The sequence below is a fragment of the Papio anubis genome, unplaced genomic scaffold (assembly GCF_008728515.1).
Source record: "Papio anubis isolate 15944 unplaced genomic scaffold, Panubis1.0 scaffold426, whole genome shotgun sequence".
Taxonomy (NCBI): Eukaryota; Metazoa; Chordata; class Mammalia; order Primates; family Cercopithecidae; genus Papio; species Papio anubis.
The window spans coordinates 56,063-73,958 of record NW_022164432.1 but is presented as its reverse complement, the minus strand read 5'-3'; the positions used below and the strand labels follow the sequence as shown (position 1 = coordinate 73,958).

At 50.9% G+C, this 17,896-nt stretch overlaps 1 protein-coding gene and 1 pseudogene across 4 annotated transcripts in view; one reads left to right on the top strand and one right to left on the bottom strand.

The window, feature by feature from the left end:
• The window catches only part of LOC103887243 (ATP-dependent 6-phosphofructokinase, platelet type-like), a 33,961-nt gene continuing 16,065 nt past the window's right edge, over positions 1–17,896 (top strand). Inside the window, exons 1-5 of one of the 4 annotated variants that reach the window (XM_031662133.1) lie at positions 1–234; positions 1,630–1,691; positions 2,453–2,564; positions 3,760–3,859; positions 11,346–11,527. In XM_031662133.1, the coding sequence (XP_031517993.1) occupies positions 133–234; positions 1,630–1,691; positions 2,453–2,564; positions 3,760–3,859; positions 11,346–11,527 (558 nt within the window). In that variant the 5' untranslated portion in view covers positions 1–132. Of the gene's footprint in view, positions 235–1,629; positions 1,692–2,452; positions 2,565–3,759; positions 4,705–11,345; positions 11,847–17,896 lie in introns of those variants that run through there. The other 3 variants (XM_031662136.1, XM_031662135.1, XM_031662134.1) reach the window with 3 other exon arrangements.
• On the bottom strand, positions 7,196–10,454 carry LOC101001783 (annotated as a pseudogene).

Sequence of the window (17,896 nt, the reverse complement as noted above, 5' to 3'; positions counted from 1 at the left end):
GGGGAGCTCTGGGATGGTGGGTGCACCCTGGCCCTGGGCTGGAGTGACTGATCTTTTCTCTGTGACCAGACCTGCGACCGCATCAAGCAGTCTGCCAGCGGAACCAAGCGGCGCGTGTTCATCATCGAGACCATGGGCGGCTACTGTGGCTACCTGGCCAACATGGGGGGGCTCGCAGCCGGAGCCGATGCCGCATACATTTTCGAAGAGCCCTTCGACATCAGGGATCTGCAGGTATGTGACGGGGGCTGGCCTTGGGGGACCGTCCCCTTTGGATCCACTCGGTGCTGTGGAGTGAATCATCGTGTCTAGGGGTTTTGGAGACGGAGGTGCTACAGAACACGCCATGCTTGATGCCCTTCGCATCGCCCAGGTGCCTCTCCCATGTGTCAGGTGACGGCGGACGTGCCTGGTTGAGGACACCTTCTAGTCTCTTGTGTGAAACACAAGCTTGTTTTTTTGATGTAGTCTGTTGTGTAATGTTTTCTCACTTCTGTCACAAACGATTTGAGCACCTCCGCTGACAGTCACCACCCACGTCTGCGACTGGCTCTGAAGCTTGCTGCAGCTTCTTTTAAATCTTGAGGCCTCTGATGCTGCGTCTGCCTCTGAACTGACACACACGGCCGTGGTTTCTTGGCATCTGTGGCTCTTTTAGGGAAGGATGTCGCCGAACATGGCAAGGGCTTAAGAAGAGAAATTATGATTTGTTGTTGTTGTTGAGATGGAGTCTCGCTCTGTCACCCAGGCTGGAGTGCAGTGGCACAATCTCGGCTCACTGCAACTTCAGCCTCCTGGGTTCAAGTGATTCTCCTGCCTCAGCCTCCCAAGTAGGTGGGACTACAGCACCCGCCACCACGCCCGGCTAATTTTTGTATTTTTAGTAGAGACAGGGTTTCACCATGTTGGCCAGACTGGTCTCAAACTCCTGACCTCAGGCCATCTACCCGCCTTGGCCTCCTAAAGAGCTGGGATTACAGGCGTGAGCAACTGCGCCCAGGCTCCTACTTTGTGAAATTCTGCCACTGTGCCCAGCGACAGATTGATTAGATGTAAAAAATCTCCATTTTCTTAGGATAAGTCATTAGGGAATTACCTCCCTCTTGTAATCCTCCCAAGATGATCTGATATAGGATGTTACTCTTTTCTAAGACAATCTGTTCCTTAAGAAATCTGTGTGTGGATGAGAGTTTACAAAATGCTTTGGTCAGACACTGTTCATCAGGCCATCATAGGAGATTCCATAGAAAGGCCACAGGTCGCTCTTTTCCTCTGAGAGCGCCAAGAGAACATCGTCATGAAAATAAATAAGGAGCAATAGAGCCATGAATGAGCACTAGGCCAGTCACGGAATTATCGTCTTCAGAGGGACCCTGTTGATTCCAGAAGGCGTTTCAAGTGGCCCCCGTGAGGGCTGCTCACCTGAGTGCCCTGTGCTCGGCATTCATTGCCGCAGACGTGCTCTCGCCGCCTGGGGGAGGCTCCCCAAGACCCAAGCTGTGAGAGCTTGCAGCTTCCTTGGCCAACTCACCACCACGCGTGGCTGGCACTTCCCGCCCTGCAGGGCCTGGCACACAGTAGGTGCTTAGCAGAAATTTATTGTCTGATTAACAAAATACTCTTTTCCAGTCCAATGTGGAGCACCTGACGGAGAAAATGAAGACCACCATCCAGAGGGGCCTTGTGCTCAGGTGAGTGAGACACCAGGGCTGATCTTACGGTCACCGTCACACCGCAGTTCTTAGATTCTGGTCTGTGACTCTGGGCTGGATGAGTGGTGATTTCTTTGCCGCTGGAGTGCACTACACGCTGAGCAGATGCAGAAGAGAGTCGTGGTGCGTTGCTCTAAAGACTTGCCCGCATTTAGACAACTAAAATTTTTGCTTTATAGTCTTACTGTTTTAGATATCTCACAATCATTTCTCTAATTAGCACCTGATGTTTATGAAGGAAGAAGGAAATAGTCATCCGTCTTAGCTTCAGGGAATGTGTCCCAAGACTCCAGTGGGTGCCTGAACCTAAGGATAGTACCCGCCCCCTATATACATGAGGGGGTGGGTACTGATAACCATCTGATAACCAAGGCGGCTACTGACTCAGGGGCAGGAGGCACAGACAGCATGGAGACTCAGGGCACAGGGATGATTCGCGTTCTGGGTGGGACAGAGCAACACAGCACGAGATTTCATCACACAGAATGGTGTGCAATTTAAAACTTGCATATTTATTTCTGGAATTTTCCATATAATATTTGTGGCCCTCAGTTGACCACTTGACCATGGGTAGCTGAAACTGCAGAAAGCCAAACCGTGAACTGGAGGGACTGGCGTTGATGCAGAATCACCGTAGGTCAGGGGACGCGGGAGGCCAGCCTCCCAGGGCCATCTCCCCAAGCAGGGGGCCGCGTGCCCACTGCACACTAAACAAAGTGGCTCCTTCCTGCTTGTTTCAGAAATGAGAGCTGCAGTGAAAACTACACCACCGACTTCATTTACCAGCTCTATTCGGAAGAGGGCAAAGGCGTGTTTGACTGCAGGAAGAACGTGCTGGGCCACATGCAGCAGGTAGGCCCGAGACCGCATGAGGGGCCCGCAAGGCCACTGTCGTGTGATTTTTAAAGATTAATGTCTTGTTTTAGCCATTTTAGGGGAAAATGTATAAGTAAATTCCAAGATGTTTCATCTTTTTTTTTTTTTTTGAGACAGAGTCTTGCTCTGTTGCCCAGGCTGAAGTGCAGTGGCGCGATCTTGGCTCATTGCAACCTCCACCTTCCAAGGTTCGAGATTCTCCTGCCTCAGCCTTCCGAGTAGATGGGAGTACAGGCGCCCCACGCCCAACTAATTTTTGTATTTTCAGTAGAGACGGGGTTTCACCACATTGGCCAGGCTGGTCTCAAACTCCTGACCTCAGGTGATTCGCCCACCTCAGCCTCCCAGAGTGGTGGGATTACAGGCGTGATCCACCGTGCCCAGCCAAAACATCTAAACTTTTAAGTCATGCCAAACATCACCAGCTTTAGGATTCTTTTGTTGGTGAGGTTTGAGTAATGGGGATTTTAAGGGAACTGTCAGCTTTCATGAAAACAGTGACAACCCCGTTACTTGGAAATGCTTATTCAAATTAAACACTTCATCAAGTTAAAAACTGGAGCTTCCTAAGATTTAAAATGGATTATCAGACATGTAATATACTTGACACCCCAAATCAGAATGACCTGGAATGAGCTGCGTGCAGGCACACGCATGTCATGAGCTGAGCCTGGGACAAAGCGGTCCAGGCCTCCTAACTCGCACACACTCCTTCCTCACCACCTTCTATTCTTTATACTTTTAAACCAGAGCCCGTGAATTTATTCCAGAGAGCTCATGAATCCCCTGAAATGATGATGAAATAGTAGGCGTATGTGTGATTTTGTTAAAGAATCCACAACGGTTATCAGGTTCTTAAAGCTGCGACCCTTCCCCACCCCAGATGAGTTTATGAAATCCTGATTGAAGATTTTAAAATATTGGAGATTGTTAGTTGACTCGTTCCATTTATTAAAATCCTCCTCTTACTGGGCAGGGGGAACACTTGCTACTTTTGCTTAACAGGCTGAGTTCAGGCTACAGGAATCAGATTGTGTTTTGTTCTGTTCCAGCTATCCATAAAGACCTAGAAATAAAAACATGAATTCTGTGAAATAGAAATCGTCATTTCTATTTAACAGCAAAGTGTTACTGTATAACTGATATTTCATATGACTCTAACCACCAACAGGGTGGGGCACCCTCTCCATTTGATAGAAACTTTGGAACCAAAATCTCTGCCAGAGCTATGGAGTGGATCACTGTGAAACTCAAGGAGGCCCGGGGCAGAGGTAAGGGGTCTGGGGAGGGAGGCCGTCTGCCTTGGTGAAAATGCTGTCCTATCGGGGAGAAGTAGTGTGTGCTGGTTCCTTCTTCAGTCCAGTACTGAGCTGCGTGTGATGTTCTAACTCCTGCTGGTCTCTGAGCGTTGCTGTTTAACCAACCTTGGATTCCTGGGATAAGGTCAGCTTGGGCGTGGGTGACATGTTCTCTTTGATCACTGCTAGATTCAACCTGAAGTTCTTTTGTGCAGGCTTTTTGCTCTGGAGATCTTGAGCGTCAGCCCGCAGTTCCCCTCACAGTTTGAGTTTGACTGGGTCTTGCCATGCTGACCAGGCTGGGCTCAAGTGATCCACCTGCCTTGGGCTCCCAAAGTGCTGGGATTACAGGCGTGAGTCATGGCACCCAGTGTCACCCCCTCCCGGCCTGCCTTTCTTTAATGTCATAACTAGATCATTTAAAATTGCATATATAACACAGGCCACCCATGCAAGCCTCAATCCTGGGAGATGCTCCCATTGGAGAAACCTCCAAGAAGTGGATCTGCTTGGATTTGCAAACGGCCTCTCTGGCCCCAGGGGGATCTGCTGTGCAGAGCTGCTCTGGATTCGGCTCTTCAATACTAGGTCTCTCAAAACACCTAGACCCTATCTCAGAACTGGAGACAGCAGGGCCAGGGTGGGATTTATAGAAAATAAGTCTTTGCCTCTCAGTGCTCTGGTCTGCCATGTGTCTGGCTGCCTCTTCCATCCTGACAAGCACAATGACTGTAATTCCAAACAAAGGAATTCCAAAAAAATACACACAAGCCCTTGAGAGTACTGTGCACCTCTTGACTTTCGACCAGCACAAAGCTCCTTATTAAACGCTGACAAACATTCCTTCCATTCCAGGTGCCATAATGGATTCATTAATCTCCTGTTGATAGTTTTTTGCTGGTTTTCCCAGTTCCTGCTATTCTAAGCACTGCTGTGAAGACTCTCCTTTTACCCCCATCTGCCCGTGTCTGCCGCAGCTCACACGCTCCGCCTTCCAGCTGTCATAGCTGAGTCCCTGGGTCTCCTCGGCGGGGTGTGTCTGTGGGCACAGGGCTGCCCTGCCACATGCCCCACCCCATAATTTTCCATCTGTGGCCCCTCCTTGTGAGACCCTAAACTCACGACCTCCCCTCCTGTCCTCTCCTCTCCACAGAGCCACCCTTATCGGAGACAGTCAGTCTGCTTCCCAGTTCCCCCAAGGCAAATCCAACGTCCTCCACTGGCCCACCCTCCTCTACCGACTCCTCCCTCACCGTGGGGTCAGGTCAAAGGGCCCCAAGTAGAGGCTCCCCTGGGCCCTCTCATAAGACAGGAGTTTTTCTTCTCAGGTTCTGCTGCAGGCACATTGTACCCGCCTCACCACAGGAGTGAGAGCTCCAGGGGCGGAAGGGGCTTGGTTCTTTTGCCTAAAGCCTGCCCTGACTCACCGAAGGCGCTCCGTTAATTTGCGAAATGATTACAGAAACACAGAAATAAGGCTAGGTGTGGTGGCTCAAGCCTGTAATCCCAGCAATTTGGGAGGCCAAGGCGGGTGGATCACTTGAGGTCAGGAGTTCGAGACCAGCCTGACCAATACGGTGAAACCTCATCTCTACTAAAGATACAAAAAAAAAAAAAATCAGGTGGGCATGGCGGCGCAAGTCTGTAATCCCAACTACTTGGGAGGCTGGGACAGAAAAATCGCTTGAACCGGGAGGCAGAGGTTGCAGTGAGCCCAGATCAAGCCACTGCACTCCAGGCTGGGCAACGGAGGGAGACTCCATCTCAACGCCCCCCACCCGCCCCGCCACACACAGAAACAAAATCTTAATTGTAGTAAGACACAGCTGAAAAGATATGAAGGAATGACTCCCCAAGTCTACTGCATGCCAACCTTTCAATCATTTTCCATTCAGAAAACTTCACATCAGATCATTTACATATGTACGTTAAGACAAGGGGTCCTATATTAATGAATCTTCTCTATCAAAATCCTGGTCAAAGTCAGAAAACAATCCCAAAGGACTCCTGGGAGCATCTTACATTGGAGAAACCTGGAGAAGTGGAGAAGCTGATCTGCAGGATTTGCAAACTGCCACACTGGCCCCAGGGGGACCCGCAGCACTGGCACCTCCCCGTGAGAGTCCGAGCCTCACTCAGACCCACAGTCAGGATCTGCACCTCCGAAGGCTCCCCCAGGCGGCTCTGGGCACATGGAAGCTGGGAAGACAGCAAATGGGCACTGGGGTTGGGGGACCCAGCACAGTCCAGCCTTTTCTCTTTTGCCTCCTGAAGACTTTCACTGTGGATGTGTGTTAGGGAAGAGGGGAGTGAAGAAAGAGACAGGGAGAGAAGACAGGGATCGAGTGATGCCTCCATTCTGCAGAGGAAAACACCCGACACCCTATCTCAGCTTTTCGAGACAAGCCGAGGGCCAAGCGGGACCTGAAAGTCTGCCTCTCCCAGTGCTCTGAAAAGGTCTGCCATGTGTCTGGCTGCCTCTTCCATCCTGAGAGCCAAAGCACAATGACTGTAATTCCAAACAAAGGACTGGGAGTTGGGGGTGAAGATGCAGAGAAGGGAGGAGTGGGGAGGGAAACAGCAGCAGCCTCTGGGCAGCTACTCTCTAATAAACACAAACACAACACCAGAAAGGGCTTGTAGAAAAGAAACATAAAACGCAACCCAACTACTGACACATGGCCCTCTGTTCCATATATTCACCGCCGTTCTTAACGGCGGCTGTGAACATGCAATCTGGTATCCTGACATTTGCCCTGACCAGGTTGTTACCGCATCTTCATCTTTCTAATTTTAATTGCTTCTGATGGCCCATCCGATTGGTAGAGCTTATTTAAAGAGCCCTGATTCTCCCTGATAAAAGGTTGGAGTCCCGTATCAAAAGCTTTTAGTTTTCTGTAACCAAGGGGGAAAACATGCTTCTTTTGAAAGATGACAAAATGTGTGGCTTCGAAGGGTCATCCAAGTACGGCACACAAGGCGGTCTGCATTCATAGAAAATGATGCCATCACACAAATCTCCCACTGTGCCACAGGGTGACACCATCACTCATGATCTGCCTCCCAGACCCAGTAAGTCTTGCAAAATTAATTACTGCACTTTACACTGAAAAGATCCCATCAAAGAATGTGTGTGCACAGGATGGTGAGGGGCGCCGGAGCTGTGTGAGGCGAAATGGCACTGTTCTCAGTTTCTCCTTCCATCCTACTGGGCTCCAAAGCATTGCTTCAGAGATTTTCAATTTTATCTTTTTTTTTTTTACTTAATTAAGACCTTTATTAACAGGTGCTTGCAGTTTGACTTTTTTGGAAAAAATCAAGTTGTAAACTTTTATTACAAAATAAAAATGAAGTTCTTAAAAATCTCAACTTGACCAGATATGAAACAATTTAAAAACCTTTAAAGGCGTATTGAGAAAAACCAGGCTTTTTAAAAAAACACGTTTGTTATTACCAAAAAGAGAGATGTCTTTAGGTAAAAATAATAAAAACCTCATGCTGCATAAATAATGCAGATCTATTTATCTGGTCAACGGGCAAAAAGCAAGCACTTGAGGTCTTCAGCTTGAATTTTTTGTTCATTTCTTATTGCTGGAATTTCATATTTCTTCTTGTTGGATGACTAAACCGGATGATGGTGGAGATGGTAAGCCGGCATTTACTCAGCCCCGCCCTGCTCAGCCTCGGGAGCGGATGAATTCTCAGCTGGTGGATCGGCTGCTTTTGTCTCTTTGCCATCTTGTGGTTTAGGGTTTTCTGGGCGTCTGCGTCGGTAATTGAAGTTGCGGCGGTACCGACGTTGAGGTGGCTGCTGACCTTGGGTCTCATCTCCTTGATTTTGTTTATCTTCATTGCCGTCCTCTCTAGACTGTCTTTGGCGAGGAGGGCCTCTGCCCAGAGATAAGTGGTCTATGTCGCTGATACATATTGTACTCACTGGTCTACCTTGTTCTCCTGCACCCTGGTTGTCAGCACCCTCCATCACTTCTCCCTGCAGGAGGGTTGGAATGCACATGTGGTTGACACAGGGTGCTCATGTAAGGTGGGAACCTTAAGCCTGCGGTAGGGCGGCGTTGTTGGGCCTGGCCAGCCGGGGAGCACTCTCCGATCCCTCGTTCTTTCCCCCACTCTCACTATTCACCAGTAATTTTGCTGAAGCCAATTGCATGGAGACCCTTAGGACGTGGATAAGCGTCTATAATGGTTAGTCTGCTGCATATTTACTGCCTTGAACTGGAACACCACCAGGACCTGTAAGCATTTGCTGCTTCGCACCCTTTTCTCCTTCAACAACATCAAACTCCACAGTCTCCCATCTACACGAAAGGTACTTCCTGGGGTTATTCTTCTTTATGGCAGTCTGGTGTACAAATAAATCTTCCTTGGTGTCATTCCTGTTGATGAGAGCAGTATCCGTTCATACACTGAACCATTTTACTGTTCCCCAAAACCTTCCTTGCGGTGACCTTTTTGTCCCTTGTGACCCGCCCGATGTGAGGCCTCCTGGGCCACCGGCTCACCTCGCCGCTGCCCTAGTGCCGCAGCTTGGTGTAAGGCGGCTGAGGCGAGGCGTGAGCAGCACTGCTGGAGTCTGGGCCTTGCTGCTCATGGTTCGCGGTGATGGTGACTGGGGCGGCTGCGGCAGCTGCGGCTCCTCCGAGGAGTGTGATGGCGCTGGGCGGCGTGAGTGGGGCTACTCAGGGCTCTCTGGGGTCAGCTCGCTACCCGTCCGAACTCTCAATTTTATCTTATAATTAAATAATATGAACTCTACTGGGAAGAAAAGCAGCCCATCACACTGGTATTAAGCTTTATATCATTTTTGTCATCTTGACTCCTATCACTATAAAAAGTCATTTTCTGGTCCCTCCGAAACCACCCAGGAATATTGCTTCAGACACCAAAGGTGCCCATGTGGGGCTCCAAGTACAATTGTCCAATAAATGTGTGTCATTGACCTAATGCATGTCCAGTCAATTGAAACCTCACACTTCTGACTTTGGTTTGAAGGTACTAATCTTGAAGTCTTAACAGTTTATACATTGACCTGAGGATATTGGAAACTTTTGATTAGAGGGTTGAATTCCTCTAAAGGACTTCCTTGAATGAAGAAATTGGCTAGAACCCCTGGTTTCCTGCTCCTCAGTGGAAATTCCAGGCGGGGAGGCAGGCAATAAGCGCTTAGCGTTCCTGTCCAAAGCGCCAGGCGTGGTGCTGGGCACGAGAGGACACCAGTGAGGGGCTCTGAACTCAGGGAAGCCGGTACACCTCGGGCATCCCTTGCTCATGTGTAAAGTTAGGGGATAGTCAGTGCCCAGGATCACTGAGGGCCAGCCACATAACAGAGTCACTAAACACTAGCTATTCTCACTAGGATTGGAAAGGTTGAAACTTACTAAATTTCTGTGAACTTTCTGTAAATACTGTATTGATGTTCACGTCACCACAGGCAAAAGGACGCTGCTTTTCGCAGCCAGCCCACCCCTCCAGGATGCACCTGGACTTCCCAGTACCTCCCAGCTCCACCAGGCACCAGGCCCTGCAGAAGCCACAACCTGTGACGAAGACAATGAGTCACTCTTGGTCAGTAATGACACAGCGTGATGTGGCGGTGGGCTTAGTCATGGTCAGTCCGCGATCAGGCTGCGGAGCTTATTTTGGGATTGGAGTGAAAATTTAAGTTTCCAGACATGTCTTAAGGACAACAGAAGATACCCAAGAAGCGAAAATAAAATAAAAACAAAAACCCACAGCCTGGGACAGAAGATGCAAAGAGTAGAAAAAACAAACAAACAACCCAGACCTGAAATACTTTCTTCATTCAAGGCCTGGGGAGTCAGGGAGCTATAGGAAAGAGATTTTTCTATTTTTATCTTATAATTAAATAATATGAACTCTACTGGGAAGAAAAAAGCAGCCCATGAAGCGTTGGTATTAAGCCTTAATATCATTTTGCCGTCTTGACTCCCTATATAAGCTATAAAAGTCATTTTCCGTTCCCCTCACAAAACCACCCAAAAGAATATCATAATTTTGAAGGAGCAAAGTTGGGTTTTGCTCTCACTTTTGAGCATTAATAACTAGATTTAGGAGCTTCACCAAGAAAGGCCCTGAAAAGCATGGTGGAGGCCTGACATGTGACTCAGGTCTGTAATCCCAGCTCTTTGGGAGGCCAAGGCAGGAGGCTCACTAGGGGAGGCCAGGAGTTCAAGGCCAGTCTCAGCAGCATAGTGAGATCCTGTCTCTGCTACTAATAATAATAACAATTAGCGGTCATGATGCTGCATTCCTGTCTTCCCCTGCTACTCAGAGGCTGAGGCAGGAGGATCACCCAGGCCAGGAGTTTGAGGCTGCAGTGAGCCTGTGTGGCACCACTACACTCCAGCCTGGGTGACAGGCCAGACATAAGTACTCTTAGAGTGGTCTAAGGGAGGTCAATATTTGGAATTAGGATCTGTTTTGCTCCTACCACAATCGTATTATGCACCTCACTCCCCTTACCTAAGCTATTTTCTTTGTGAGTCTTTCTCCCCACTTCAGGCAGGGCATGCCTCTCTTGGGGACCCATCTATCTAGGCTTGGAGATAAGAATTGCCAAAGCTCCTAGTACACAAAATATTTTCAACCAATGGTAGCTATGGTCATTTTTAATATATGGAATTGTACCATAATTTCACATCTGACAGATAATTCCCTGAAATTGATACTTGAATGTGAATGTGTTCTCTGATCTCCAGCTACAGGCAATAGTCTTCTTCTATGTCAGGGAAAATCAAAGTACTAATATAGAATCAAGAATAAAATGGCAAAAGAATGGGGGCACAACAGATAAATTCTGGGAATAATAACCTACTTACTGTAAAGTTTGTAAATCTGTGGCAGCTAAGACCAGGCCCTCTGAGCACATCTGGTGAACTTCCTTAAAGAAATCGTCAAAATGCTCCAACAGGTTGAGATCATATCTCGAGGAAGGGTAAAGCTCTTTACAGAGTCTAAAAAATTGTGACCCGGCTCTGCTGGGAAAAGAATGTGACGACCTGCCGTGCGAGGAGCTTCCCAGGGACAGCCCAAGAGTGGCGAGCCATGTGTCAAGGCCCCACCGTATTTGATGCACCATTTACAGAGCTGAGAGCAGCTGTCTCCCATTAACCGAGGCTGTACCTACCAAGCGGCGTTCCCACATAATACTGGTTTCCAAAGTACCTTTTTCCCCAGAAGAGAAAGAGGCGTGGACTTACTAACCTTCAATATATTATGGCACGCTCCTCCCAGGTGGCAAAACCAGGGCAACAGAGGGGCTCATGGCCGATTCTGCCAATGTATCCTAATCTCACATGCCTGTCACGCACTAGACTCCCCAAGCATTTTAGCTGAGCTTTTGGACATGGAGCTGAAAAAGAATGACCCATAAATACTTTCAGATACATACAGCATCTTAATGTGTTTTTCTTTTTTGTAGGTACAGAGTCTCATTATGTTGTCCAGGCTGCTCTGGAACTCCTGGGCTCAAGCGACCCTCCTGCCTCAGCCTCCCAAAGCACTGGGATGACAAGCATGAGCCACCGTGCAGGACCCACAGCACTTAAATTCCAAAATCACCTTGAAACCCTGACCTTCCACCCGCCCTGGTGGCTTCCAGAGGTCAGTTCCTCTTCCTGTGCCAAAGGTTTCTTGTCTTTCGCGGCCCGGGTAAGGTCACTCCAGGTGCTCCCTCTGCTTTTGAAGGCCTTAGAGAAGCCACTCTGGGTCCTATCCCGACCCCAAGGCGGCTCCATTCGTACTGGCACATCTCCCGGCCGGTTTAAGTCACGCTTGCCAGGCTATTTCCACTTCACTCTCCTAATTTCTCCAATCCCAGCCTCTGCTGCATCACCTTTTCTTTCTCTGAGAACTCAACCCTGCCAGAGGAACGCTGATGCTGGGGTCCTTTAACTAGAACGCTAACGCCAGAGCACTTCCCAGGGGCGCTGGGGGGGCGGGCTGCGGGGCGGGGCCTGGCGCTGCCACTAGGGTCTCCCGCCGAGGGCGCTGGGCCTGGGGAGGCTGCGCTGCTGTCTCTGAGAGTGCGCGGCATAGGGCTGTCGGTGCCTGGGCGCACGGAGACTAGGATCCGGGCATCACGTAGGCGCTCGCGGCGGGCGGGGCGGCGCCCACAGCGCCCCAACCTGCAGTACCCGCGCCGCCCCGCGCGCTCAAGGGCGAAGGGAAGGTCATCGGGGCAGTGGGCTATGGGCCCATTCCCACTCCATCCTTGTGCAGTGGGCTATGGGCCCATTCCCACTCCATCCTTGTGCAGTGCGCGGCCCCGAAACGGGAGGAAATCCGCAATCCGGGCCTTTCCACGCATCTGCGGCAGGAGGAACCGGGAAAATAAAAATCAAAACCCAGCTCCGGGCGCGTCGCGTCTCCAACCCGCGCTATCGCTAAGGCTCGCAGGTAGCGTTCGCCTGGGAAGCGCCGATCTACCCGCCAGGGGCTGCACGGATGGGGGCGCTCCACCGTCCGGGCATCGGCGCCCTCACGTGCACCCGGGGCCTGGGGCGCGCAGTCTCCACCACCTCCCGCTCTTCAATGTTAAATGTCCTCCCGGCGCGCCTGCGTCGTGGACCCAGGCTCGGGCCCCTCCTGGAGAGCCGTTTCCACATTACAGGGCAGGGGAAGCCCAGAGCCCGCGCTGCGGCGCCGCTGACGTCCCGGAGTCCCCGCTTCCTGGTCCTTCCCGTCCGCGGAGGCTGGCGGGGAGGGCCTGGGACCCATTTTAGTTTTCGGTTTTGTCACGAGCCGGAAGGCGACAGCACATGCGAGCGCAGGAAACCCTTTTTTAAAATCTTCCAGCGGAAACGCGAGGGGCTGCCGGACCGCCTCGGAGACGCTAGGCGGGAACCCAGAGCACCCCCGCCGTTTCCCGCATTGCAGCAGCCGGGACCCCGCCCACGCCGCGCGGGGCCCGAGGCGACAGGAGGCCCGCGGGGATCCGGCCGTTTCTTCCTCGACATGCTGGGGGGTGGCGTGGGGCGGAGTTGGGGGGCGGGGGCCACTTAGGAAGTGATCGCGCTGTACCCAGGATTCGGAGGGGAAGCCCGGCCCCATCCTACAGCTCAGAGGCAGAACGACCCCGGAAGGTGCTCCAGGCGACCCCCTCTACCAGGCTCAATTTAAAACATAAACCAGAGGGGGTGGAAAGCTCACTATCTTCTGGATGGAGATTCTTACCGCCATGTCCCTTCCTCCTCCGCCCCACCCGGCAAGGGCCCCGGGGCTGCCCTGCTGGCTCACGCCGCCCCCCACAGGTACCCCTGCCTCTCCCGGGCTTCTCCCCAGTTCTCCCCATCCCTTACCCGCTGTTCTCCCCGGTTCTTCCCATCGCTTCTCCACGGTTCTTCCCATCGCTTCTCCCCGGTTCTTCCCATCGCTTCTCCACCTTTCCCCGCGTCTTCCCATGGCTTTCCCCCTCTTCTGCCCCATCCGCCAAATCCCCTTCGCCCTGTTCTCCCCGGCTCTGTACGTCCCTCCCTCGCCGCTGGGAGAGGGGCGCGCACCTTGAGCATCCTCGCCTCTGGTCAGCAGGCCAACTGCCTTGCCGGCCCCGGAGAGGTGCTCCAGGAACTTCCTCAAGGAGCCCTTAGGGGCCTGGGAGTCGTCCGCGTCCATGGCGAGGAGGTCGAGGGGAGCGGCTAGTCCGGGTGCGCAGCAGGCCATGGGGACGCTGCCCCACCCCAGGGCCAATGGGCGGTGACGGGCGGGGCCCGAGCGCACGGGAGGGGCTGCGGGAGCGGGGGCGCGGCTAGGTGGAGGGAAAGGGGCAGGTGCGGGCGGGGGACGGGAGTAGGCAGGAGCACCTACGCGCAGGTCGTCCTAGGTGGGGACCGCGCTAGCGGTGAGGTAGGCCGCAGACGCGGGGATAGCGCCACAGGTAGGCGGGGTCCCTGCGGGTGGGCTGGAGGACTCTGGTTGGGGCCTTTAGAGATGCCCGGAGCGCCACAGGTGGGGGCAGGGGCAGCGACCGGGGGAGGGGAGACCGCAGGGGGGCGGGGTCACATCGTTCGCTGGGCGGGCCAAGGCAGGGCGGAATAGAACGCCGGGAGCATCTCCCAGGGCGGGTGAGGGAGACCTTGAGTGGGCGCGAACGCCTGGGCGGGGGGAAACCCTGCACTTGCGGGGAGCGCCGATGGCGGGGCGGGGTGGAATTGGGGCGCGGAGACCCCACCTGGATGCGGAGGCTCGCGGCAGGCCCGGTAGATCCGGCTGTTGTCAGCGCCGAGCCCGGCCGCGCGCACAGCTTCTTGTTGGCGGCAGGATTCCTCCTGGGGCTGCGCTAGGAGCCTCTGCGCGCGGCTTCCTCGACCTTCGCCCCCAGGTATTCTCTGCAGTCTGTGGTCGGGAAGGACAGACGGAGAGTAGATCCTCCAGGTGGTGGGAAAAGCTGAGCGCGGCGGGCTTAGCTATGACGAAGCTGCGATTTCCCGGGCCCATGAGGGCTGTAGCGTCCACTTGGTTTCTGCTAATCCCACTGGATCATCAGGTGGTGAGAGTCAGTTTGCATAGTGAAACCAAAGACAGCTGCGAGATGGAGAGTGAGAGTGAGAAACCAAGAGAGTGAGACACACACACACACTCAGAGGGAGAGTGAGAGAGACAGAAAAAGTCAGAGAAGCAGAGACACAGAGAGACATACATGGAGAAAGAGACGAGGGGAAGAGAGAAACAGAGACACACAGAGTCTTAAAAAGAGACAGAGAGAGACAGAGCAACCAGGAGAGAGACACAGAGAGGGAGAAACAGACAAAGTGAGAGGCAGAGAGAGATGGAAAGAGAGATGGGGAGAGGGACAGAAAGAGAGAAGGAAAAGCACAACATTCCTTGAATTGCTTCTCTCTGAAGTTACCATTCTATTTTTGCACTTCCAGTGGCCACCAAGAATCTAAGTCACCTGTCCTCCTTCCTCCCCCATCTTCCTCATGCACTCTTACTAAAGCCTTCTGAAATCTGCCTTCCCAAGGACAACTCCTCCTTGAAATGTTACCACTGACTTCCAAACAACCAGCAAATAAAAAAGGTTTTTAAAACAATTACTTCCACCAGTTTCTCAGTTTTACTAAGGTTATGGTGCTGTTTCTTAATACCTCTCTCGAAAATCTCCTTGTTTATTTCTTTGCATGAATTAATAAGAAAATAGAGCAGAACATATAATAGTGAATATAGACTATAAATGATGTTTTGTGCATACCTTATTAGTGATAAACATTGTGTAACTAATTTATTTTTGCCATTTACTATGGTTTGAAAGTGTCCCCCAAATTTCAAGTGTTGGAAACTGAATCCCCCATGCAGTAGTGCTGAGGGGAGGGATCTTTAAGGGGTGATCAGGTCATGAGGGTTTCGCCCTCGTGAGTGGACTAATGTTGTTATTGGGGGAGTGGGTTCCTTATCACAAGAGTTGGTCTGTTACAAAAGTGAGTTTGACCCCTCTTACTCCTTCATGCTCTCTTGCCCTTCCACCTTCCTGTGGGATGACACAGCACAAAGGTCCTTGCCAGATGCCCACCACCCCTTAACCTTGTACTTCCCACTTCCAGGACTGTGAGAAGTGAATCTCTGTTTTTGTAAATTACCCAGTCTCAGGCACTCTGCTAAGAGAAGCAGAAAACAGGCTAAGACAAAATGTTTTAGGATCCTCTTCCCTCACAGTTGCAGTGAGAAGTTTATAGCTTTGTTTTGCTTTGTGGAAGATAAAATACTAAATAATAGGCATAATTTTGAAGGTTTCTCCTTCCATCCAAATATTTTAAAATTTCTATTACACTGAGTTGTTGACCCTTACTTCTGATGCCTCAGAGATGTCTGGAAGAAAACCACGGAGGAAACCTTGAGTGCCATGGAGTCTGTCTTATCTAAGTGCCCCCTGGACTTCGAGATGGCTCTTTCTGTGAACCAGAGAGCTAACAATGTAGCCCAGCTCAAGACACTTTCCTGGAAAAGCTTTCAGAACACAGCCATTCCCGGGGAGCATCACAGCTTTTAGACTTCACAGCATGCACCAGAGAGCAGTCAGAAGGCCATGGAATATTTTGCCTGAATTCCTTCCAGTATTGTGTTCCAGGAACCTTGAAACTCCCTCCCCATCCACATGGGTCTTAGGTTTCTCTTTCCAAACCCAAACAGACTTGTTTTTAAACGATCCCCAAGAAGACAATGTCTTAGCATTATATATAATTGAATTGTAAATCTTCTAAATTCAGAAAGAAAGAATATGGAAATAATTCAGAAGCCCTTGAGTTTTTAGCGAGAAGACTCTGCAGTGAGGGGGAGACTCTTTTTATCCTGCGAATTCCCGGCGTGCTTCTTCCACACATGATCCTTGCTTGTGTCTCCCTCCGAGCCTGTCTGTGAATAACCCACTCATCCTTCCAAGCTCAACTAAAATGCCATGTGACAGACACAGTTGGTTCAACATCCATTTCCTCCTCCCCTTCTGACCGAGGCTCTGCACTAAATGCTTCATTCCCCAGCTGTCTTTGCGCACCCATGTGGCCATGTGGGTCTATTCTGGCCCTTGTGATGTAGCAGGATGAGCAGCAGACAAAACTCCTCAGACACCGAGTTACAGAAGGAAGGGGTTTATTCGGCCGGGGGCACTGGCAAGACTTCAGTGTCAAGAGCCGAGCTCCCCGAGTAACCAATTCCTGTCCCTTTTAAGGGCTCACAACTCTAAGGGGGTGCATGTGAGAGGGTCGTGATTGATTGAGCAAGCAGGGGGTATGTGACTGGGGGCTGCATGCACAGGTAATTAGATCGGAACAAAACAAGATAGGGATTTTCACAGTGCATTTCTGTACAAGGTCTGTAATCTATAGATAACAGAACCAATTCGGTCAGTGGTCGATCTTTAACTACCAGGCTCAGGGTGCAGCACTGGGCTGTCTGCCTGTGGATTTCATTTCTGCCTTTTAGTTTTTACTTCTTCTTTCTTTGGAGGCAGAAATTGGGCATAAGACAATATGAGGGGTGGTCTTCTCCCTTATTGATATAAGAATTGTTGAGCAGGACTTCCAAAAGGACTCCTTAAAAGGAGCCAAACTACTGAGTATGGCTTTTTTTTTTCTCTCTCTCTCTTTTTCCTGCTGCTTTGAATACAGTGTGATTGCAGGAACAAAGCTGCTCTCTTGGGGCATGAGGTGATCTAGAAGATACAACCACCTTCAGTCAAAGTGCCTGAGGGAATGATAGGAGAAGCTGGGCTCTCTGATAGGATCACAGATCCAGTGCACAGGGGAGGATTGCTTGCCTTCAGATTCCTTTCATGTGAAAAGACAGACCTTTCTATGTGTGAGCCTCTGCTAGATTGAGTCTTCCGTTTCATGCAGCCAAACTTAACCCTAACTGCCACACACCGTCTACTTATATTTTATGATGCTGTCTCTAATCTCTTAGGTAATTGTGTCCCCCCAGAAACCTATGGAGAGCTGAAGGGGTTTTAGGATCATGGAATCCACCTTCCTCCTTTGGTAAAAGAGGACAAAGGCCAGAGAGCAGCACGATGGCTGAGGCATGCGATTGTAAACCAAAAGGTGCCTGAGACCGATCTCAATTCATTTAAAAGTTAATTCTGCCAAGGTTAAGGACATGCTTGGAAGAAAAAAACACAGAATCACAGAAACAGTCTGTGGTCTGTGCCTTCCTCCCAAGATGATTTTGAGGGCTTCAGTAGTTAAAGGGGAAGGGTGGGCTGAAGAGGAAGGGTGGGCTGGAGGGGGGAAGGGTGGGCTGGAGGGGAAGGGTGGGCTGGAGGGGAAGGGTGGGCTGGAGGAAAAGGGTGGGCTGGAGGGGAAAGAGGGAGCCTGTGGTCTTCCTCAGGTTGCAAGAGAAAGAGAGCAGGTGGGGAATGGTCAGTTATGTCTTCATCTCACATGCGGTAAATCAGTCCTTTACATAAGATAAGGTGAACATAGACCAGCTTCCTGTGGATATGTAACCCTTTATCTGTAGCTATCTGCTTAGGAACAAAAGGAA